At 44.1% G+C, this 25,878-nt stretch overlaps 1 protein-coding gene across 2 annotated transcripts in view; it reads left to right on the plus strand.

Annotated features, from left to right (window-relative positions):
* The window catches only part of EIF2D (eukaryotic translation initiation factor 2D), a 96,080-nt gene extending 71,264 nt beyond the window's left edge, over positions 1-24,816 (plus strand). For both annotated transcript variants that reach the window (XM_040337529.1, XM_040337527.1), the window contains 3 exons: positions 14,397-14,517; positions 19,926-20,100; positions 23,009-24,816. In XM_040337529.1, coding sequence (XP_040193463.1) covers positions 14,397-14,517; positions 19,926-20,100; positions 23,009-23,079 — 367 coding nt within the window. In that variant the 3' untranslated portion in view covers positions 23,080-24,816. The remainder of the gene's footprint in view (positions 1-14,396; positions 14,518-19,925; positions 20,101-23,008) is intronic.
* Positions 24,817-25,878: the final 1,062 nt, after the last annotated feature.

Consider the following 25,878-nt stretch of genomic DNA (forward strand, 5'->3'; position numbering starts at 1 on the left):
TCTTTATTTTGTAAACAATGGCTTGGGGAGCCAGTCTGTATGATGAGGCCACAATTTAGTGCACTCGAACCAAGATTAGAGATTTTTTGGCTAAATTCCGGTGTCTCTTTGGCAGACTTCAGATGGAAATAACAAATTTTTACACCACAGTGAGCAAGCCTTACGTGAAGAAGCCAAATTATTGTACACTCTGGCCAAGATTAATATTTTTTTCTCTAATCATTTTCCAGGGCAGCATCCGAGAGATGGGCTCCTCCTCCCTGAAACCGGAAACACAGATGTCCACCATTATAAATTTCACAGTCTCACCTGTGTGCCTCAGTTGTTTTGTGTTTCCTCCGGACCCACAGGAGCTGCAAAGAAACGTTTATTATTTTACCTCTCTGTGCTAGTTGCAGGAGACCCCCTGCCAGCATCCCATTCAGCCCAGTGGGCCTTGGGAAGGTGTGCAGGTGCAGCAAATTTTGAGCAAAAACTTGCTCTGCCTGAGATTTCACCCTACAGGGGTGTCTGCAATCATCCCCCAGCCTGAAACAAATGCACTGCCATTTTTTCCCATACCGCATGCTGGAGGGACCTGCTGCTGCTTCAATCTGGCGTTGCTGGTGATCTGTTCCCTAGCAATAAGGATGCCTTGCCCCTGACCACAGGCCACACTGGATCCCACAGATGACGACATGCGGGTAAGTGTCTACCTACTGCCCGCCCGATTAGCTCCACCTGGTTGTACCACCGCACCCAGCAGCATGTGGAGGCTCTGCAGGGAGTACCAAGATAGCACTGGGGGTGTTGGGACGTAGTTTCCGGTCATGAGCAGAGCGAGCACTTCCTGTGACATCACTTCCGGAAGGCGAGAATTTTTAAGAAAAAAAAGCAGCAGATTCCCCCTCCCTAATGACATTTCAGGAAGGAGGACACCAGCAACAATGGCATGTGCAGGTACGTCTACCAACCTGCATAGGGTCAGCTGGGGGTGGGGCCAGAGCTTAAGCAGGAAGCAGTTAAAAAGGCTCCTTTAAGCAGAGGATCCTGGTGGCTGACCATGTCTGACGCTTCTCCACCCTGCCCTGCAGATCCTGCAAGCCAGGACAGCTCGAAGGTAAGCCAAAATACTCCTGGGTCACCTCTGTCTCAACCTCACTGAAAAAAATGCCCATTTACAGGCAGTCTTTAACCACCTTACTCACAGGGACCATTTTGTGCTTGATTTCAGGCAAGAACCCCAGAGCAAAGGAAAACGAAAAGCAACAAAACATGTGCTTCGTGCAGCCACCGATTTTCCCCCTAAATGGAAAAAACCCTAGAGAAAATGGTGGCTAAAGAGTCGCAAGGTTACCTGAAAGATCTGCTCAGCTCTTTTAAAAAAGAAATAAAGAACACCATGGCACCGCTATGATCAGCAATTGAGAAGTTAGAAGCACCAACAAATGCCAGTCAGGCCAGTACCCCATCTACCAGCAGGACATGCGTCCCTTCAGGGAACAGGCAGAACAGGAACAAGAGGAGGACTCCGACGAATCTGAACAATCTGAATCAGGGGATCGACTTTACTCAGACTCTGAGGAGGAAGACCCGACTTCAGAGAACAACTTATTTCTCTCAGAAGACACGGATAACCTTCTCAAAGCTATAGCAGACACGCTAGGTATCAAAGAACAGAAAGCCGCAGAGCTTACACTACATGACAAGATGTATAAAGGGCTACAACCCAGGAAACCTAGAACATTTCCTGTACACCAAACTCAAGATATCGTCAAAAAAGAGTGGGAAGACCCAGAGAGAAAACTCTTCATACCAGCTGCGATGCGCAGATATCCATTTTCAGGGACAGACATTAAAACCTGGGCTAAATGCCCCAAAGTGGATGCCTCTCTGTCAAAAGTTACAAATAAATCTGACTTGGCCTTTGGCAATGCGGGTACCCCAAACGATCCCATGGACAAGAAAATAGAAGCCCTTTTAAAGAGGGTCTGGGAAGCAGGGGCTGCGAATCTGAATCCTCCTGCACAGCCCGCACCTTGCTAATCTGGTTAACCCAGCTTCAGGATCTGCTAGAAAGTGACACACCTAGAGAGAAATTAATAAAAACCATCCCTACACTAACCAGAGTGGCAGCTTTTCTAGCAGATGCCTCAGCTGAAACCGTCAGAATATCTTCAAGGGCCACAGCGCTACTTAACTCCGCCCGAAGAGCCCTGTGGCTGAAATCTTTGGAAGGTGATATCCCTTCCAAGAATAGACTGTGCGGAATTCCATTCACTGGAGACCTATTGTTCAGGCCTGAACTAGAAACGGTACTAGACAGGACCACAGTAAAGAAAAGTGGTTTTCCCCAAACCAAAAAAACAAGGGAAGGCCCCCTTTCTGCAATTCAAGAAATTCCCTTTCTGCAATTCAAGAAATTCAACAAGCTGGGAGCAAAGAAGCGCTGGGAACAACAAAACAAAAAAGGCAAGGGTGAATTCATCCTCAAGCCTCCTAACCCAAAGAACAAAAAACAATGACTGTCATCAGGTGGGGGGGCAGACTCGCAGCTTTTTCCCACGAATGGATGGAAGCAACAAAAACAAATTCATCATCGAGCAAAAGCCTTTTTAGAGTCCCTGGAAAATCTACTAGATCAGAAAGTGATTTGCCATGTACCTCAAGAAGAGGAACAAAGGGGGTTTTATTCCCATATCTTTGCAAAGAAAAAAAACGTCAGGCAAGCGAAGGCTCATACTGAACCTCAAGCCACTCAACAGTAATAAAATACAAAAAATTCAGATTGGAGTCTATTTACTCGATCAAAAACATCCTACCACGGGAGACATTTATGGCAACAATAGACCTACAGGATGCCTACCCATAAAGGAGATCATCAAAAATTCCTGAGATTCGCAATGCAAGGGCCAGCAACCACTCTTCACCTGCAATATACAGCTCTCCCTTTTGGCATCTCTTTGGCACCCAGAATCTTCTCGAAGATAATGGCAGAAGCGCTAAAAGTTCTAAGACAACAGGGCATTGGCATAATACCATACCTAGACGATCTACTGTTTTTTGCAGATTCAGCAGAGACCCTAAAGAACAACCTGCGCACAAGTATGTTTTATCTGCAAAACCTGGGGTGGATAGTGAATGCAGAAAAATCTCAGATGACTCCAAGCCAGAGTGGTATATTTGGGCTATGTACTGGACTCCAGACTAACCAAGACCTTCCTAACAGAAGAAAAGAACAAATGGATCACGCAAGCAGTAACCTCTCTAAGAGATACTAATGCCATTACAATCAGAGAATGACCGTCACCTGGGTACAGATTCACATGAGACCTCTACAGAATTACATTCTGTCCCAGTAGGATGGCAACCACTCATCCCTGGACAAGTCCATTCCTGTTCCAACCACAGTCAAACAAACACTCCAATGGTGACTCAATCCACTTCGATACATCGAAGGGTAAAAATAGGCTCAGTCCGACCCAGTCAGGATCACCACCGATGCCAGAGCCCTAGGCTGGGGGCACACATGGAGGGCCTCCACACACAGGAGAAAATGGAGTCCCAGATGATCCCAAGCCTCCTCAAATATGAGAGGGCTAAAAGCTGTGGGGAAGCATTTAAAAGCATTCAAAGAGGCGTAAATGTACAATCGGACAATGCCACAATGGTGGCATATCTAAACATGCAAGGAGGCACAAAGTCCCAAAGCTTGATGAGGCTGACGGAAACAATCCTGCTAGGCTCAGAATCGAACGCAAGGTCAATATTGGGCACCCACCTGAAAGGAACAGACAATACGCTGGCAGACTTCCTGAGCCGGAAGACCATAAAACAAAAGGAGTGGTCACTGAACCAAACGACCATCGCATAAATCACTCAAACATGGGGGATACCCAAGGTAGATTTGTTCGCCTCCAAAGCAAACGTAAAATCACCAACATTCTTTTCACTGGATCCTACAGATGGCAACAGCGGAGTAGATGCCTTCAGCCAAAGCTGGGGATGGCAACTGTTTTATGCATTCCCTCCAACTGCCAGAGAGCGCAACGGTGATACTAATAGCACCGCACTGGCCCCAAAGGGCATGGTTCAGCCACTTGAAGAACCTCAGCATCCAATCTCAACTGACACTGACCAGATCTCTTATCACAGGGCCCAGTCAACCATCCAAACCACAGAATCCTGAAGCTTTTGGCTTGGTTACTGAAAGGGTAAGACTTCAGAGCAAAGGGCTGTCAGATAAGGTGATCAATACCATCCTAGACAGCTGGAAGCCTGTAACTAGGGCAAGCTACAAGAAAGTGAGAATAAAGTTTGTCTCCTGGAACAAAAACAAACCGTTCCCCAACAGAGGGATAATCCCAACAATTCTGGATTTCCTACAAGATGGAGCAGACAAAAATATCTCCCAAGGCACGCTGAAGGTACAAGTGGCAGCACTCTCTTCGTTCATGGATGCCAGACTCGCAGAGGATCCGCTGATAAAGCAATTCCTGATGTCACTTAAAAGAGCTAGACTAGCTTAAATGAATAGCACTTCAACTTGGGACATAACCACGGTGCTTAGGTTTCTCTCCCCTCCATTCGAACCAATGGAAGATGGCTCAGACAAAAACCTCACTCTAAAAACTGCACTTCTTGTGGCTCTAGTATCAGCCAGAAGAGTGAGTGAAATCCAAGCCCTGTCTATGATGGAACCATACTGCCTAAAAATATCATCATCCCTTTGCTTCCAAAAACCATGGACAGCAACAAACTTGATGTAAGAAACACACTCTTAACATGCCTCGAAAGAATGAAGAATTGACGAAGAACAACTTCTCTTTTTGTCCTCTATGCGGGAGTTAGCAAAGGGAAGCAGGCATCCAAGAATACCATCAGCAGATGGATAAGAATGGCCATACAGACGACCTATGAGAACAAAACCCCACTCCTCCAGACGGGATCAGAGCACACGCAACCAGAGCCTGGGAAACCTCAGTTGCAGAGTAAGCAGGGGCGACTCCGGAGCAGATCTGCAGGACAGCGACATGGTTGAGCTTCAGTAACTTCGCAAGGCACTATCGTATAGACCAGCTATCTGACCAAGACCAGCCATTTGGTCGCAAGGTACTCCAGTCTCTACCACCACCCTAATAAGTATTGCTTGATGCATCCTCTCGGCTGCTGCCCTGGAAGACGATTTGAGAAAATAGAGTTGGGTACCTGGTAACTCTTTTTCTAAAAAGTCTACCAGTGCAGCACTAGTTCCCTCCCTTAAAAGACAAATACCAGGTACAATGGGGGAGCTTTAAGCTTACTGAGATGTCCTTCGGTACTTTGATACAACTAAGGCACGCAGGTGAGACTGTGACATTTATAATGGTGGACTTATGTGTTTCTTGTTTCAGGGTGGAGTAGCCTATCTCTCGGATGCTGCCCTGGAAGACTTCTTAGAAAAAGTTACCAGGTACCTAACTCTCTTTTTTTTTTTTTTTTTTGACAGTCTGGCATTTCTTTCACAGACTTTTGATTGATGTATTAGTTGTGGAAAATTTGGGCTTTGGGTGTTGGTGGTGCCTTCACACCGTAACCCTATAGAGGCACTCTTGAAAAAAAACGTTTTTGTATGTTTTTGTTACGAAAAATCATGTCAAACAATAACCTCAAAAGAGAAGTTTCATAATAAATGTACAATTCTTCCTCTTCTTCTACACAATACATTATTATACCTTTTTAGAACTTCTCCAGTATGTCCAGACAATGCCCCATCAATATACTCTTCTGTATTGGTGACCTGCATGTTCATGTAGCCATCCACAGAGACCAGGTATCCCTTGTATTCCATACCCCACTTCAGTTTCACCATTACTGGCCTTACCAGTAAGGCCATTAAGGAATGGTTTTGGGTTTAGTGGCAAATTCATTCTGCTGCTGAAGCCACCGCTGATCTACAGACCCATGAAAGGAAGAAAAAATTCAGAGGAATGCTCTGAGAACACATTGCTGGAGAGAGCAGGAAATGGCTAGAGGTACTCTTGATGAAAGCAAGAATTGGCCTTTCTGTAAAAAAATGAAATTATATGCACCTGTCAAACAGATGCAGAAATATTGGGATGTGGGTGTTGGTGGTGCCTTCGCACCGTAAACCTATAGAGGTACTCTTGATAACAGCAAGGATTGGCCTAGCTGTAAAAAAATTCAATTCTATGCACTTGTGAAACGGGTGTCGAAAAATTGGTCCTTGGGTGTTAAGTGTGGCCATGAAACCTATACCAAAAAATTTCTTCAAGATAAAATTAACATCCACAAAGCAAGGCAGCCTAGACAGTCTTGCAGAGATTCCAGATTCCAAAAAACATTTAAGCAGCAACATAGGCATCAGGGGCTTGATGGCTGCTGCTAATCCAGGACTGATTCATTTTGACAAATGTCAGCTGGTCAATGGAGTCTGTGGACAGACCCATTTTTTTTTAAATCTGTTTAAAACCTCCTGCTGATGGCTGACATAACTGGTATTTTCAGAAATAGCGAGCAGTCCTCTTTCAGATAAAAGTGGTCTCTGTGGCGGATTCGCCAAAAGATCACTTTTATCGGTGGTGGGAGCGATGCCCACCCCCCTCCCACTGCATTTTCTGTAAGCGGTGGAGACAGTCTGATCCTTTCCCCTCATAGGCTGTGAGGGAATTATGGCCCCCACTCAACTCAATAATGTTGGATGACTGATGCAAAGTAAAACGTCTCTTCGGCCTTGTATTGCACTTAAGTGTTTTTGACACCCGATCTCACATTAAAGAGGTCCTGTCATGGTGTTTTTCTATTACAAGGGATGTTTACATCCCTTGTAATAGGGGAAAAAAGTGATCCAAATTTTTTAAAGGAACAGTGTTAATAAAAAGTAAAATCTTAAATCAGAATTGTGTAAATAATTATGTAATATGTAAACAGTGTTCAAACCACACATGTGAGATATCGCCGCGATCATTGGTGCGAGAAATAATTCTAGCAAAAGACCTCCTCTGTAACTCAAAACTGGTAACCCGTAGACATTTTTAAACGTCCCCTTTGGAGATTTTTAAGGGTCAAAGTTTGTCGCCATTCCACTAGTGGGCACAATTTTGAAACATGGCATGTTTGGTATCAATTTACTTGGCGTAACATCTTTCACAATATAATTTTTTTTTTTAAGCTAACTTTTACTGTTTTCTTATTTTTTTTTATTCAAAAAAGTGTATTTTTAAAAAAAAAAAAAATTGTGTTTGTAAGACCGCTGCGCAAATACAATGTGACATAAAGTATTGCAACGACTGCCATTTTATTCTCGAGGGTTTCTGAAAAAAATAATAATGTTTGGGGGGGGGTTTAAGTAATTTTCTAACAAAAAAAATGATTTTAATTTAGACGCTGGGCATATGGGTGACAGGGAGTGTATTTTTTATTTTATTTTTTGATGCTAGGGCAGAGAAATTTTGCCTGCTATATTCTACAGCTGGTGGTGTGCTACTGGCAGACGTGTTGCAAGTACCTGTGACACCCTTTGCTATACAATCATCCCTGTCAGTGGAGGCTTCTGGGAGGTCATGAGATATAGCGGGGAGTAGACATGAAAGATAAGGAGCGAGGAGGAAAAGAATTGTCCCTTTTGTGTGGGGGACTCTTGCCAATGGGCTGAGTGGTGGGAAGTTAAACGCCTTTGCAAGCATGTGGTACCCAAATGGCTGGTATTTTTGCCACGCTTGATCTGCTTGTGGCAGAAATTGCAAATTACAACAGTGTGATCAGCTTCACATGTGCTAAAAAAAAAGCCCCACACAGCTGAGCTGTGGGAAGTGAGCTTGGAGATAACTGCTCCACAATCTGATGGAATAGAGTGGCTGCTCTCTTCTATTTCATGATGGCTGCCTTTGGTGGACATTCTGCCTCGGGGTTGTGCCTCCCTCTCATTTTCCTCCTCTGCTCAATCCGGCACCCAAGTCACGTTGGCATCATCATCATCATCATCAAACAGAGCAAACAGGTTAAGGTTCCAATATACCATGCTCACGAAGGCAAACAATTTGCTGGATCATTAGAGTTCAGGAGCATGTCTAGACTTAAAGTGGTTGTAAAGATTGTTTGTTATTTAAAAAAAAAAAAAACATATCATACTTGCCTCTACTGTGCAGGTCGTTTTGCATAGAATGGCCCCGATCCTCCTGCGGCTCTCGCGGCTGCTCCCCTCTCTGGGAAGCTCTCTCCCGAGGGGGTTGCCTTGCGGGTGCACTTCCATGTTATACACTCTGCGTCCATAGCCACCGAGTGTCTGACTCTCCCCCCCCCCCCGGCAGGCATGTCATTGGATTTGATTGACAGCAGCGGGAGTAATGAATGCGCTTCTATCGCTCTAGCCAATCAACGCATAGACTCTGGAGAAGAGGATGCGTTAGGATGCATTAAGGTGAAAAAACACTAACCTTCACAACCCCTGAAAGGTTAAAAGCAGGTCATAGGCAGAATAGTTCCTAACTAGGATCCCAGGATACCTCCACTGTATCAGTGACCGTATTCTTTACCGTGGCCCTCAGTGTTTGATCTTGCCAGTTTCAAGAGAGTTTACATCCCATATCCTGTTCCCTTTTCTGGAGAGTGTTTTCTTCTCCCCCTACTTTCGAAATTACTACAGTATGTGGGATCAAGTTCATGCACTCTGTTATGTAGTGGAGGTAAGTCTTGCTTGGCTAATTGTAAAAGACATAGAGATCCTTCCCATGATCCAAAAGAGGCCAGGGGTGCAAGGACTTGAGGCCTTCCCGCATGGACCTGCTGGACTTTCTCGCCAGGTCCATTTTTTCCCCACATGTTGCTTTTAGGACCTATTCCTTCTGGGAGCTTGGCCCCATACTTGCTCTTAAATTTGTCTGCTATGAATTTTAAGGACAGCCGAAAGCCAAGTTCCATATAAGACTCTTCACCAAGTGTACAACCTGGCTGGTCAGGAAAGGAGGGGGGGGGGGCATCTCAACATGGTAATTAGTAAGTAGTAATTGGTAATAGTAATTACTTCATTGACCAAATATACGATTTGTTTACTTGAGCGGCGAAGACCCAGAGGTGTCATTTTGGTGCGAGGAGAGAAACCGGATGTCCTCTCAGGGTCTCAATACTAAAGTAAACAAGAGGCGGGGTCACCTGATGTCATCTGGGTGGCGTCTCTCATTTGTTTACCTCTACTTTAAAATCTGCCACTTCAATACCAGGCACTTTCTGCCCAGGACAATTTTCAGCTTTCAGTGCTGTCGCACTTTGAATAACAGTTGCGCGGCCATTCAACACTGTACCCAAACTACATTTTTAGCATCTTCTTCCCACAAATAGAGCTTTCTTTTGGTGCTATTTGATCACCCCTGGGGCTTTTATTTCTTCCTAAACAAACTAAAAAAAAAATATTTGTTTCTGTCGTCATAAAATTTTGTTTGCTCCTTTACTGATGGGTGCTGGTGAGGCGGCACTGAGGGGTGCTGGTGAGGATTCACTGATATGTAGAATGTATGGGCACTGATACACAGCACTGATGGGCACTAATACATAGCACTGATGGGCAGAACTGATGATGAGGTACTGACAGGTGTTACTGCTGGGCTCTGATTGGCACTGTGGTGGGCAGTGAGACTTTATTGAGGGGGCAGCTGATTGGCGCTTCTGATGGGGACTGTGCTGATAATCAATGTGCTGACACCCCCCCCCCCCTCTAACAAGGAGAGCCACAGATCGGCTCTCCTTATCAGCGTGAACCTGATGAATGCCGTTTACCGGCACTTCCTGGTTCACGCGATGATGAGCTGTGATTGGTCACAGCTGAACATGGGGTAAGAAGCCTCTGTCAGAGGCTCCTTACCTCAAACAGAGATGCGGCGTGTCAGACTGACACACCGCACATGCGATTGCTGCGCGCCCCCATGTTCTCCTGCTGGTCGTCATATGACGCCCAGTCAAGATAACAAAACCACTTCCCGGCCGTCAATCTGCTACAGGCCGGGTGGGAAGTGGTTAAGCCGTGGCACCTCCGAGATGCACCTCTTCTAGATCTCTAGGTCGCCGCCACTAAAGAATAACTACTAAATAAAATGCCATACCATTTGATGATATAGCACATGTGTTATTTAGTACCATTTTTTATGAATGAGTAACTTTATTGAAAAATACCACATGCAATATTTTACTACTAATGTTCATGTGGTATTTTAGAGAATTGAGCCCCTGGTTTGAGAACATTCCTGAAGATGTTGATGTCTTTAATATAAATAAAAATTGCAGAAAATAACACTTTCTTGATCATACATCACGGGACACAGAGCCTTAATTACTAAATGGGTTATGTAGTCACCACAGGTGATTGGACACTGGCAAACCCAATTAAAATTGAGTTCCTCCCCTGTATAACACCTCCCAAATGGAGAGTACCTCGGTTTTTTCGCCAGTGTCAAGGTGGTTGGTCACGTTCAACATGTGCCAAGAAGAAAAATGCTCTTTTGATGGTCTGGCTGCGGAGACCTAGGCGCTATAACTGGATCCATTCCTCGGGCTGATATCAAAGGCCTAAGGTGGTCGGTACCCGGGCCTCGTGTAAGAAGGAACAAGGTTCGCCGCCTGTAATGCTTCTCTGCGGAGGTCTGGGCTCTAAGATCCAGACTTTGGTGTAATAATACATCTGTGGCACAAAAAGTTTCTGGCAGAGTCTTCTACAGGTCCAGGTATGAGGTTTTCTCTAATAAAACTCTTGGTAAACCTGAAGGTTGGCACAACTTGCCCGCCATGATGGGTAAATGCTGGAGCTACTTTTAGTAGCTTTCCTGCAACGTGGATCATGTAAGAAGAAGATCATTTTTATTTATGTATTATCTTCTTTGGAGTAGGATGTCTTTCCTGGTTCCCACCACTTGAGGGAGTAAGTACAACCTGGTGTTTTCTTACATAGCCTTCCAGGATAACATGCTCAGTGAAGTCGGTCAAATATAACACCACTCACCTCCTTCCGCTGCAGGCTCTGCCACGATGCGCTTACAGGGGTCCACAAGATGCCCCCCAGTAATCTCTACCCCCTCTTCCTCGTCTACTGGGCGCCGCCATGACAGCGGCACATGCGCGCGCGCCGGAGCGTGCTTTTCTGTCAGATCGAGACATGGATGGGGGAGGGCCAAAAGTGGTTGCTAGTGCCCGTTCACAATGCAGGACACCTGTGTGAGAGCGCCAAGAGGCTGGTTCAAAAGCCCAGCACGCCAAAGCCTTCTGTAAGCATCATGGACACAGAGCCGTGGACTGTAAGCATCCCTGTGGATTGAACCAGGTAAACCTAAGACTCCTACTCTGCATCAGGTTGTGCAGTAAACTGATATTTTTATGTATTGTGAAACTATAGCACAACAGTGATTGCTTTTATATTTGTGGATAGTACCTTTGCTTTGCAGTAAGAACTATGTCCCCGAGAAGAGGGTCTAGGGCGAGTAAAAGAGGCTCCAGAAAATCCCCACGTACGGCTAAGGATTCTGAGCTTGCCTACGGTTTACCATCCCCCTCTGTCAGCCTGATAACAGCCTCACAGGATGAACCCCTGTCTGGTTTTGCAGCTTCTCCTATGGCAGCTCCTGTATACGTCACTGAGGACGCTTTAAAAGTTGCTTTGGATGGCCTGGAAGGAAGGATTGCTAATATTGTCGTAACCTCCTTGAAAGATGGCAGAAAACGAGGTAGATCCCCTTCATCTGCTCTGGCTCTCTTTTTAGATGAGCCTTCTGAGGGTCAAAAATCCCTCTCTGGAGATGAGGATCATGTGCAGTCTGAGGACTCAGAGGATGAGAGGTTTCCTGCGACTTCTCAGTCGCTAAAGATGCAGGTGCAATATTATGCAGAGATGGTGCGTGCCACTTACAAATTGCTTCTAGGCCCTCTGTTTCCTCTTTGGGATCCTGGAAATCCCCACAGGCTGCATGCACCTTTCCAGTTCGTCCCTTGCTGGATAAACTGATGTATGATGACTGGGTTCACCCAGTTCAACTGTTTTCTCCTCCTAAGCAGTTCTCCCTCCTTTATCCTATGGAGGAAGGTTTCACCAAGAAATAGGGGGTACCTGCTATTGATGCAGCTATTTCTTGTGCAAACAAAAACCTGACCTGTCCTTTAGACAATGTGCAGGGTTTTAAGGATCCAACTGATAAAAAGCTGGAGTCCCTATTAAAAGCCTTCTCTGCCATGGCTGGGGCTGTAGTACAACCTGCAGTTACAGCCATTGGTGAATGTCAATTCCTCAAGGAACAAATGAAGCAGCTGATTAACCTCCTCCCTACAGAAGAGTTTGAGGTATATGAGGACCTTCCTAATGCCTTGTGCTTTGCCATTGATGCGATTATGGACTCTGTTTAACAAGCATCTCGCTTGAGTATCCTACAGGTACACATGCGCAGGTCCCTTTAGTTAAAACATTGGGAGGCCGAGGCTTCCTGCAAGAAATACTTGGCAGCATCTCCCTTTGGGGGACAATGCCTGTTTTGGAGATGACCTGGATAAATACAGCCAAAAGATTACCGGAGGCAAGTCTACCCTATTGCTGGTTAAGAAAAAGAGTAAGCGTCCCTCATTTAAACCTACTCTTTCTCCAGCCCCTGAAAACTCAGTCTCCAGGCAGTGGCGACGGCCGCCCCAGTATAACACTAGGGGAAAGCACATAGCCAAGCCCAAGGGCAGAAAAGAACTTGGGGTTCAAGGTCTAAACAGACCCCCAAAACTTCCCTATGAAGGGATGCCCCCATTCGGCTGATTGGGGGCAAGGCTGCTGCGTTTTGCAAACGCCAGGCGAAACGAGGTTCAGGACACGTGGGTCATCGCCACAGTGTCCTCAGGCTACAAGCTAGAGTTCAGAGAACTTCCGCCACCCCGTTTTCTGAGATCAAGAATTGCCAAAGATCCAGAAAAAAGGCCGTTACTATTGGCCTTGGAACACCTGTTGTCCCAAAGGGTAATCTTGGATTTAGCCCCAGAGGATCCGGGGTCAGGATTCTATTCAAACCTGTTTATGATTCCAAAACCAAACGGAGGTGTCGGACAGCACCTCGAGTTGGCTACGAGTGTTCACGAAAATACTGGCCCCTGCCCTGGCAAGGCTAAGGGCACAAGGCATAGCGATTAAAAGCCTACCTGGATGATCTGTTGATCATAGATTAGTCCGCCGCACGCTTGGGCCACAATGTGCACAGCACAGTGGCATATTTAGAGTACCTAGGCTGGGTCCTCAATCTGAAGAAATCTTCCTTGCAGCCTCTAAAAAATGCCAAAGTACTTGGGCATGATTATAGACACGACCCTAAGCAAGGTATTCCTTCTGACACTGAAGACCAAAGCCATAGGAGACTTGGTCCGAGTGGTAAAGGATGATGAGCAGCACATCATACACTAGGTGCCTGGCATATGGGTTCCCCCTCTCCTCACACACATGCTGCATGCTCACCTTTTGGAAGCTTATTTATTTATATACCCCTACTCAAGGTTATACCATATTCTTCATTCTTCTTTACTATTTTGGATATACGTTGGAGAAAAGAGGTCTGCGTTCCTTTGGGGGTTCTATGTGTGGGTCCCCGTGGTACATGAGGAATCTACAGGACCTGTAGATTCCTCAAGCCACTAGATATATATACTTTTGTTTACATATTTTGTTTATATACATCTTGTACCCATGTAGTTTCCTTATGTGACTCTATATGGCTAATTGTGTGTTTTTCTCTACCTAGTTGCAATTTTTACAATGGATATCGCTTTCCCCTGAAGAAGCGAAAATTGTAAAAACATGTCGGGAATGTGCGATTTCTGTATGGTTTAAACTGTGATTTCAGTTCACGACCACCAATATCCGTGTTATTGATTGGACCACTCATTTTAAATGTTTTTCTATGTATTTAATAAAACCATTTTGTAATTTTTATGAATAAGACAAGTTCTTTCTCATCTTTACAGTAACATCAATTGCACCGTAATATATCCCCCTCCTCTCCTCTTGTACAATTCCAATATTTTTGCTTGGGATTAGGTGCCTAGATTAATGGGTGTTTCTCTAAATGATTGGACTTCCATAATAAAGTGCTGAACAGTTATTACAACAACATGTCAGTTCAGACATTGAAGTGTGTCTTTTATTGATATTTTAATAAAGCCAAGTTTCACTAGGGTGGCTTTGCGCTCTGTCTTCTTGTGTTTTTGTTTAGATATGTTCCTGCCACCCGCTGGATAAATAGAGAGCAGCAAGCACCCCTTTGACTTATCCTTTCTAAAAAATTGTGATATACAGCAAGCTGGAGGATCCAATTAAATGTTGATCAGTGCACTTTCAATTTTTTCGTGTGTTTTGTATTGGAGAATATTAAAATGGTTTTGTTTTCTGACTTTCCTCTTTTTGGTTTCTGTCTTAGGTGCTTGGAAAGAATGCAACCTTCACATAGAGTTTCCTTCCCTGGAAGCTCTCCCGTTGTCCGTAAGGGAAATATTGAGGCCATTGATGTCGCTGTGGCACAGAGGGGATCAAACAAGAAGGTAACTATACAAGTGAAAAACTTTATTTCAATTAATGTTTGGCATGTACGCATATTAATATTTAAATACGTGTGTGTGTGTATATGTATGTGTGTGTGTGTGTGTGTGTGTGTGTATATATATATATATATATATATATATATATATATATATATATATATATATATATACAGTGAGGAAAATAAGTATTTGAACACCCTGCTATTTTGCAAGTTCTCCCACTTGGAAATCATGGAGGGGTCTGAAATTGTCATCGTAGGTGCATGTCCACTGTGAGAGACATAATCAAAAAAAAAAAATCCAGAAATCACAATTTATGATTTTTTAACTATTTATTTGTATGATACAGCTGCAAATAAGTATTTGAACACCTGTCTATCAGCTAGAATTCTGACCCTCAAAGACCTGTTAGTCTGCCTTTAAAATGTCCACCTCCACTCCATTTATTATCCTAAATTAGATGCACCTGTTTGAGGTCATTAGCTGCATAAAGACACCTGTCCACCCCATACAATCAGTAAGAATCCAACTACTAACATGGCCAAGACCAAAGAGCTGTCCAAAGACACTAGAGACAAAATTGTACACCTCCACAAGGCTGGAAAGGGCTACGGGGAAATTGCCAAGCAGCTTGGTGAAAAAAGGTCCACTGTTGGAGCAATCATTAGAAAATGGAAGAAGCTAAACATGACTGTCAATCTCCCTCGGACTGGGGCTCCATGCAAAATCTCACCTCGTGGGGTCTCAATGATCCTAAGAAAGGTGAGAAATCGGCCCAGGACTACACGGGAGGAGCTGGTCAATGACCTGAAAAGAGCTGGGACCACCGTTTCCAAGGTTACTGTTGGTAATACATTAAGACGTCATGGTTTGAAATCATGCATGGCACGGAAGGTTCCCCTGCTTAAACCAGCACATGTCAAGGCCCGTCTTAAGTTTGCCAATGACCATTTGGATGATCCAGAGGAGTCATGGGAGAAAGTCATGTGGTCAGATGAGACCAAAATAGAACTTTTTGGTCATAATTCCACTAACCGTGTTTGGAGGAAGAAGAATGATGAGTACCATCCCAAGAACACCATCCCTACTGTGAAGCATGGGGGTGGTAGCATCATGCTTTGGGGGTGTTTTTCTGCACATGGGACAGGGCGACTGCACTGTATTAAGGAGAGGATGACAGGGGCCATGTATTGCGAGATTTTGGGCAACAACCTCCTTCCCTCAGTTAGAGCTTTGAAGATGGGTCGAGGCTGGGTCTTCCAACATGACAATGACCCGAAGCACACAGCCAGGATAACCAAGGGGTGGCTCTGTAAGGAGCATATCAAGGTTCTGGCGTGGCCTAGCCAGTCTCCAGACCTAAACCCAATAGAGAATCTTTGGAGGGAGCTCAAACTCCGTGTTTCTCAGCGACAGCCCAGAAACCTGACTGATCTAGAGAAGATCTGTGTGGAGGAGTGGGCCAAAATCCCTCCTCCAGTGTGTGCAAACCTGGTGAAAAACTACAAGAAACGTTTGACCTCTGTAATTGCAAACAAAGGCTACTGTACCAAATATTAACATTGATTTTCTCAGGTGTTCAAATACTTATTTGCAGCTGTATCATACAAATAAATAGTTAAAAAAATCATACATTGTGATTTCTGGATTTTTTTTTTTTGATTATGTCTCTCACAGTGGACATGCACCTACGATAACAATTTCAGACCCCTCCATGATTTCCAAGTGGGAGAACTTGCAAAATAGCAGGGTGTTCAAATACTTATTTTCCTCACTGTATATATATAAAATAAAATCAGCAAACAGGTGGTGATGGACAGAACATCAGCAGTCTCCCAGTGCAATCGGACCATCCCAAACAGTCGTATATAGAAATAAAGTTCAGAGGATTGCTGCACAAAAAAAATTATTGAAATGAAAAACATACAAAAAAATGATCAAAAACATTCCATTATATAATTAGTTTCGGGCTATATTGCTAGCGCCCTTCCTCAGACTTGAACATATTACAAATGAAGTATTCTTTTCACACCATTTATAAGAAAGCATAATTGGAATCAATTGCATTAACAGGGTCATTAGCCATCATCACATCAAAGATCTCTTTAATCAAAAATAGCAAAATGAAAAGGCTAGAAGCTGGATACAAATAACCTATTCAGTCGAACACACATCCCTGGTGACAACCTGTGATATAAAATAGAAAAAATAGAGAAAAAAATGCTCTTTTATCTTCATATTCAATAAATACTATATAATTTAAAAGTGGTCATATGTTGAGCAACCCATACTGCATGAGTCACTCAAAAAAACAAATACAGATCAATCAGTTTAACCCTTTGGGGTACATAGTATCTAAAGAGTGAATCCACCGTACTTTCCTTCTCAAAATTAACTCACGATTGCAACCTCTCAAACTGCGACTGACTCCATCTATAACCATGAATTTCAGTTGAGAAATCGCATTGCCTTTTTCAACAAAATGCTATTAGTTTTAACAGGAGGAATATTGCTCCATAGATGGTGTCAGTGGGAGGAATAGTGCCTCATCATTGGTCTTCGTAAGAGGAATTGTGCCCCATCATTGGGGTCAGTGGGAGGAATGATGCCCCATCATTGGTGTCAGTTAGAGGAATAGTGCCCCATCATTGGTGTCAGTGGGAGGAATGGTGCCCCATCATTGGTGTCAGTGGGAGGAATGGTGCCCCATCATTGGTGTCAGTGGGAGGAATGGTGCCCCATCATTGGTGTCAGTGGGAGGAATAGTGTCCCATCATTGGTGTCAATGGGACAAATGGTGCCTTATCATTATTGTCATTTGGAGGAATAGTGTTCCATCATTGGTGTCAGTTGGAGGAATAGTGTTCCCTCATTGGTGTCAGTTGGAGGAATAGTGCCCCATCATTGGTGTCAGTGGGAGGAATAGTGTCCCATCATTGGTGTCAATGGGACAAATGGTGCCTTATTATTGTCATTTGGAGGAATAGTGTTCCATCATTGGTGTCAGTTGGAGGAATAGTGCCCCATCATTGGTGTCAGTGGGAGGAATAGTGTCCCATCATTGGTGTCGGTGGGAGAAGGAATGCTGCCTCATCATTATTGTAATTTGGAGGACTAGTGTCCCATCATTGGTGTCAGTGGGAGGAATAGTGCCCCATCATTGGTGTCAGTGGGAGGAATAGTGTCCAGAGGGCCAGAAAGAAGTAATCAAAGGGCAACATCTGGCCCCCGGGCCGCAGTTGGGAGACCACTGCTCTAGATGGTGGTCTGTGGAGGCCTGTAATACTGCACAGTGCTCTGGACGGTGGTCTGAGGAGGACTGTAATTCACAGTACTCTGGATGGTGGTTTGAGGAGGCCTGTAATACTGCACAGTGCTCTGGATGGTGGTCTGATGATGCCTGTAATTCACAGTGCTGTAGGCGGTGGTCTGAGGAGGCCTGTAATTCACAGTGCTCTGAGGGGGCTTGTAATGCACACAATGCTCTTGACATGGACAGTCTGAGGAGGAGGTATGTAATTAGGGTGCCCATGTGTCTTAGATTTCCCGGGATTATCCCGTAATTGACCTCTGTCCCCGTTTCCCGGGCACCTTCATTTCGGGACAATACAGAATCCTGGAATGAAACTGACACTGGGAACATTCAGGAATTCATTTGGACAGTGGCGGACCAAGCCGCCATATCCCTGGGTCTGGCTTCACCTCCACCTGACTGTATTCCTAATCACTGGTTGCTATAGCTGCCTAGCGTTTGGCAACCAGTGACGTCACGGCTGTGACTCCCCCCCTGCCCAGCGCTGAAAGCGGAGGAGGATTTCACTAGTGCTCCTGGGGCCCAAAGCAGCTGCCCTTTGAGCTGAGCTCTGCTGCCACTCCATTGCCATGCTATCAGCCTAGAGAGTGACAGTGGTGGCGGGGTGCAGGGCAGGGGAAGCAGAGCTAAAGCCGGTGCCAACAGCAGCAGCAGCATCTTGAAACGGCGAGAGGCGGCCCCCGGTGAGCAGCACGATGCTGGCTAGAATCAATAGCTCAGGAGGGAGTGGGAGAAGACCTCACTGCCGGCCACCCTAACCTGAGCAGCAGTGGGTGCAAGCATCCCCAGAAAACTCCCAGAGCCTGCACACTTTCTCCAGCCTCCTCTCCTATCTGTCACTGTCATCAACAAGAAGGAAGACAGGTTGACCAAGTGCCCAGAGGACGAGCATGAGGACTGCAGGCAGGGGATAGGGGGTCACTTTCATTCACCTCCCTCCTTCTCTTTCACCACCCCCCTCTCTCCCCCCCTCTCCCTCTCGCTCACCCATCCCATCTCTCTCACCCCCCTCACCAACCCACTAACTCCTCCCAAGTGGACACTGACTAACAGTTGAGAGTTATCCCATCCCCCCCTCAAGCACTGACACTCATACACTACCCACAGCTGCCACTGACCTCATCCTCCTAATGGACTACACGTCCCCATGAGCCCCTCAGAGCTGAGGATGTGAAGTGGTCGCCTGCAATGTTTGGCTAACATACATGAAACAAATGCTTAAATAGGTAAGGTGCGGGGCCACCCATTTAAAGTAATTGTACATCAGTGCTTTGTGAAAAAAAAAGTCCATATGGTTGTGAGAAAAAAACATGTTGAATCCACCACCAATCAGCAGAAATTACTTCTTACCAGCTTGCCACAATCCCCCATGACAGAGAATCAAAGGATGCATGTAATCGCTCACAGCTTAACTCCAAGAAACCGCCAACACAATCGCGGGTCCTTTGTAGTAACCTCTCGACCAATGAACCATCTCCGGCGAGTGTCACCATGAACACACAGATAGAAGCCCAATCACAATACAGCGACTATCACAGCAGCACCATGTGGCACAACTGCCTGTACCTATACCTGTAATAAATGTATAACTGCAGGACCATTATCCTGGTACCTTCAATGTGTGCTATAAAGGGGTTTATATTTTTTTCCACAGGAGGAGGGAAAGGGCTGAGAAAGCAGAAAGGAAATTATTCAGATACTTAGCCATTCAGTCTGCAGTCATTATGCCATTTGTCTAGGAAAAGGATATGTAGGCAGTAAGTTATGGGGTGGGATGTTAAGAAAAACACCACAGTGAATCTTTGGGGCAGTCCAGAACATAATGGTAAATTGGCATCCAACCAGCAATAAGGTGGTAAATAGTAGTAGGCAGCAGTAGGTGTTGGAAGTATGTTCAGGATGCAGGTATGGACCCCACAGGAGTCTTGATCCTGGGTTGCTAGTTTAAATGCATCAAATTAAAGAATAACCTTGGATTAAATAGTGAGCAACTTGTTACAGTCAAATCAGAGGTAATTTTCTCAGGTGATATTTTCTAAAACTCATAAAAAACTGTTTAAATGTGACTTTGCTTGCTGTCTTTTGTTTACTACAGGTTACCATCATCAAGAACCTGGAGCTTTATGGCCTAGATCCTGTTTCAGTTGGCAGCTTATTACAGCAAAGAGTTCAGGCAAGCTTCTCCTGTACAGTCCTCCCTGGAACAAAAGACAGAGTACAGGTGCAGATTCAGGGCAATCAAGTGTCACAAACTGGAAAGTTGTTGGTTGGTGAGTATATTGGTGCATACAAACTTAAGGACTGACTGCTACATTATTGGTTAGCAGGGTCTTGCTCATGAAAGGGCAGGAGAGGCTTTTTCCTTTGGTGATAATTTAGGAGGACACAGCTGTGGGAGCTGGCTGTCAAACTAACATCAGAATCTGATGCACCACTGTCCTGGTAATATCTATTGGGTTAGACACCTAGAAAAGTAGCTACTAGAGGTGCACGTCTTCAGTGGTCTCATGATTCGATTATGATTATCATGTCAACGATTCAATTGGATTCCGCGATGCATCACAATTACTGCCCATGGATTTCATCAACAAATTCAAGCAGTCAGAAGAACTGAAGGATGAATGAATCAAAGGAAGGATGGAGGAGTCTGGGGATAGGGAAGGAGGAATCCATGAATAGGAAAGGAAGGATGGAGGAATCTGGAGATAGGAACTAAAGGATGGAAGAGTCAAGGGATAGAACTGAAGGATGGAGGGGTCAAGGGATGACAATTGAAAAATGGTGAAATCAATGGATAGAGACTGGAAGAGTCTGGGGATAGGGAAGGAGAAATCCATGAATAAGAGAGTGGATGGAAGAATCCCGGGATAGGAATGGAAGACTCCAGTAATTTAATTTGATGGAAGAATCGGGGGGGGGGGGGGTTGATAGGAACTAAAGGATGGAGGGGTCCAGAGATAAGAATGGATGGGACCTTAGATTGTTCAGGGCTGCATGGGTTGGGACTAGGAGACTGTGAATATAGGTGGGGTGGTTGAGGGTGGTGGCTATGCGGTGGCATTGTTTTGAATGGGAAGGTGGAAGAGGCATGGGCTGTGAGCCTTGTCCGTCTGTGGAATTTGGGTGATCTAGGGTTAGTGGGAGCAGTTTGAGACCTATAAAAGGGGGGGTTGGGGCGAGTGACAGTGGAAACTGAGGTGGAAGGAACAGGTTGTGGAGAACATCAGGCAGTTTGACAGCCAGCTGGGGAACATGCTGCCATATCTGCATTAAAAACAAAAAAATGGGCACTGTATGTATAGTTCGTAGCTAGCACACAGTGAATATACAACCTTTAATTGACAATAAAATAAAAAATGCTGTGCAGTGCTTTGCAGTCATAAATGTACAAGAGAGTCTTATTAAGTAGTGAACAAATATAGTCGTGAAATATATATAAATCCATGACATGATTGAAAAAAAAATATTCTACGTATTCAAAGTAATTCCAGTGCTGAGTGTGCTGTGTTCAAACCACTCACCAAAAAACAGAAATAGTTTGAAAACAGCACAATCAGCACTGGAATTACTTTGAATACACAGAAGATTTCTTTCAATCGTGTCACAGACTTATATATTATTCAGCACTAAATTTGTTCACTACCCAGTGAATTGAACAGCCTCAGATTATACACAGGGATGAACCAAATCTCCCTACATAGGTTTTACATGTATATCTGCTGTCTTCACATTTATATACTGTTTAGAAAGTTCAGATCATGGTAGGAAATTTTCTCTTCCCGTTTAACACAGAATGTGATGTCAGGACATACAGCTAGGATAGCTAAAATTGCTGGTTGGAGGAAAGGCACACACCCCCTCTCCTCCTAGACAGACTCTCAGAGGTGTTTTGTAACAGGGCCAGCTCTCTGCTAATCTATTTTAGCAACCTCCCCTGACAGAAATGTCAGGCTGCTTTTATCTGATGTGTCTGAGAATTTGTCAGGAGTTATCAGGCTGATAACAGAGGAACGGTTCAGCAGAGAGCTACGGGACATAGCTTTTTGAAGAGAGATAACAAAATACTGCAGATATATGTGCCTAGCTCAAATTTCATGAATTGGGTTTACATCCACTTTAAGACTCTCTTGTACATTTATCACCAACAAAGCACTGCACACCATTTTTTGTTTTATTGTCATATAGGACTGTGTGGATGCTGGTCGACAAGGATAGGAATTGGTTCATGGTGACATTGGGCAGGGGAGCGCTATGGTAATAAGCAGGGGGGGTGGCAGCTGGAACAGGTTGCTGGTGAGGTGGGGTATAGGTCAGCTTGGACAGGACAGTCTGGCACCTCCCTTTCTATGTCCAGTCCCCTCAGTGTCCTCCCTGTGACCTCCTCATCCGGCTTTGCCACTCTCCAGGCTCTCCTCCAGCTCGGCCTAGTCGTCCTCCACCATCACACCTCAGGTTGGGAACGCCGTGGCCGCCCTGAACCCTTCCCAGGACCAATGTACTGATGGCTTTGCTTTTCAGAGCTCCCTGCTCCACAAGCACGGCCGCCACCACTCTCATCAGCAGCAGCGCCAGCACGGACAGGCCGATCCGCCCTTCACCCCTAGCCCTCTATAACTCCGTCAACCTGTGCACACAGCGTGGCTCCTCACAGCCTTTAAGATGAATGTGAGAAGGGGGAGGAGCCACAATGACGTCAGCACACATCGCAATTCAGCTGATCTGTGCATCGTTGCCAAATGGAGAAATGCTGAATCGTGATGCATCGATTCGCCAATTTCTTTTCAACACCCCTGGTAGCTACCCTGCAGCCCTTCATTTATAAATTAGTTGGTATGTACAAAGTATTGTCCTTTCGTATGCATATACTGTATTTTAAAGTTAAAAAGATATTGGAAGGCTGATATCTTGGATATGGGAAGATCCCCCAATGGGGTTTTTAGGCAGCTGAGTTCAAAAATTGCAAAGGTGTATAATAATAAGATTTATTGTATAAAAATTAGAATCAACTGTGTCTAAAAACCCCATCGGGGGATCTTCCATATCCTTTTTTTTTTTCGGGGTGAGCCTCACCTTTCCACCATTGTCTTGTCAATTTTATCGATATGCTGTATCTTAACCAATTGAACGGTTGTGAGCTTTACAAGGAAATTGTATATCTTTTTTTTTTTTTCTTAACAGAACATTTTAAGATTCCTCGGAAATACATAAATGGCCTAGATCTGGCTGGGAAAGCTGGCAAGAAGAAATAAGTTCAAAACTTGTACCCAATTTTAATGTGGACATGATTTTTTTTTAAGTCTGAACAAGTAGAGACAGCAGACATTACGATGGCATTAGTGAACTAAACACCAGTATGTATGAGCTCCAGATAGTTTTGAGATTGCACACCAGTTGTAAGAAAACATTTGTGGCCCTTTAGGAGTTGCTTGAGTTTTTGTGAATGACTCCTGGAATGCAATCTGGTCCTTATCTAAGTGATAAGATAACAGTAATAAAAGACAATATTTATTAAAGCATCTGTGACTTTTATCTACAAGATATGGGAGAAGAGGGAGATTTTGATACTGATAGTTACAGTGTATGACAAGGTCAGTGTTGGCGGATAGGTTTAGGCGCATAAATGTCAGGGTAAGTCTAAAGCCTAGTACACACCAGGAGTTTTTTTTTTTTCCCTTCCAACCTCAGACTGAACGATAAAAAAGATGTTCATGCAGCAATCTCCCCCCGCTGTGCCTTTTCAGACTGCTCTCCTCCTCCCCCCCCCCCCCCCCCCCACAGCTTTTTTAGCACAGACGGCTGTACACATGGGCTGAAAGTGGACAGTTCTTGCTGCACCCTCCGATTTTCAGCCAGTGTGTACAAATCTTTAGTATTCAGGTTAAGTTGGAAGGGTTACATTTTAAAGTAACCTTGTTATGTGGGAAATATGGAGTCAGCCATTGCTGAAAGGTGCTAAATGCTTGACTTTTGTGTTGACCACCTGGCTTCTATGCAAATCACAAAAGTCAGAGAAAAGTCATAAAGTCTTATTTGCATAAGTATTCCAGATCTGTGACTCACAGTATTAGAGCGCTAGTAAACAGCCAAAAAAAAGGGTCTCCTGCAGGTCTAAGCCATAATGTGCTAGTATGTGGTGAGGAGCCTGGTGCTTTCATCTTCACTATTTCTTCTGGGTTCATGGGCTCCAGCTGTTTGAATGGCTGGGGCCACGATGACCATACTCCCACACGTGCCCTTGCCGCAGCGTGACGCTCTGCATTCAACGGCATACTGCGTGACCTGAATGCAGAGCATCACTGCGCATGCGCGGGTGACGTCTTCCGCTATTGCTGATGTGAATATCTCCTAAACAGTGTACGTTTTAGGAGATATTCCTTGTACCTACAGGTAAGCATGGTTGTAAGTGAAGAGAAGGGTGGCTTTGCTACCACTTTTAAAGGAAAAAGCTCAGTGTGAGAGCCAGGTTACTAAAATTTTCAGTAGACAACAACGGCTGGTCAATATATTGCAAGGATTTTAGCCAGTTTTTATTTAAACTTACACCTGCTTCTGTTTGACCGACGCAGATTCATCTGACTTCATACTTCTTTAGTTGAAGGGTCTGCATGCTGTAGTCGCATGATGAGATAATCTATGAACTTCAGATTTAATACAGAAGAAAAAGTGCAGGCATGTGAACACTGCATCAAAATTTACATTAAGAAACACATTGCATAAATAATGCAATTTATGTGCACAGTGAAACTATGCTGTATTTCCCTTTTAATTATTCCCATGTTGGAGGTTCGATTTCCAATATTCTGCTCAAGTATAAATCTGTAAATTGAAATCACTAATGCATCTTGCTATTGTCTATTATCTGGGGCAATGAGTTAATAAAGCTCAGGAGCTACAAAACTCTTTTGCTACCTATTCTTCCCTGATGTATCTATCCAATTACTGTAATGTGTATGTTTAAATCCAGTTAAATGTATAGTTTTTCAATGTGTGTGTGTTTTTTTTTTTTAATATTACATTTTTGATGTGGGTATAGTCTCTGAAACAAGGAGCGCTAACTTTTTTTTTAAAGAAAAAAAAAAAATGGTTGTGCTTCTAACTACCGGTAATTTTCACCAGAATTCCTGTGAATAAAAGTCCAGAGGAACGAAAAGGTGAAAAAATAAATAGCAAAGTCCTCCAATCTATTATCCTTTGCTTCAACGGAAGGAGTAAGACTCCTCCGTGATGCATTCTCCACCACTAAAAATGCTTACCAGATTGTTGGACCTCAAGATAAAGTATGTCACACCATGCTTGCCTATAGAGTTATCTGTGGATATGTGGAGGCACCTGCCATGCTCCTGTTCATATCACTCAATTTTTGGGTATCCCTTCAAAATACATGTAAAAGAATGATAAGCCAGGTGATTTATTGATCAAAGCCAGTAAAACCATACTGGGTTGCTGTTCACTATTTATTAAAAATACAGTGAAAGTCTTGTGGATTACACAGCTGGAAATCTGCACGCAATATATATATATATATATATATATATATATATATATATATATATATATATATAAAAAGTATGTGTAATAAATATATATATATATATATATATATATATATATATATATATATATATATGTATGTGTGTGTGTGTGTGTGTGTGTGTGTATGTGTGTGTGTGTGTGTGTATATATATATATATATATATATTAATTTCGGTGGCATAAAAAAGGATTGCAGGGAAATGGATACCAGTAGTGTATTTTTTACAGGACTTTGAAAGACTTGTGATTATGTGTTTATCAGGTAACATCCTTTTTTTTTTTTTTTGATCTTCCCTCTCCCAAAGAAGAAAAGTTTTCTATGTAAAGAATAGTTCCAGACATGTTGTGCATAGTTACATTGGTCCAGCTTAGACTTGTGTTACTATGTATATGACTTACCTGGCCGATGCCGCTGGAAGCTGGAAATTGCTGAAGTGATCTCCACTTGCTTCTGGGTCCCATGCTGAGCAGCTGGCCTGATGCATTGTGAATACGATCGCTCGTCCTCTGCTGCG

This window comes from Rana temporaria, chromosome 2 (assembly GCF_905171775.1).
Source record: "Rana temporaria chromosome 2, aRanTem1.1, whole genome shotgun sequence".
Taxonomy (NCBI): domain Eukaryota; kingdom Metazoa; phylum Chordata; class Amphibia; order Anura; family Ranidae; genus Rana; species Rana temporaria.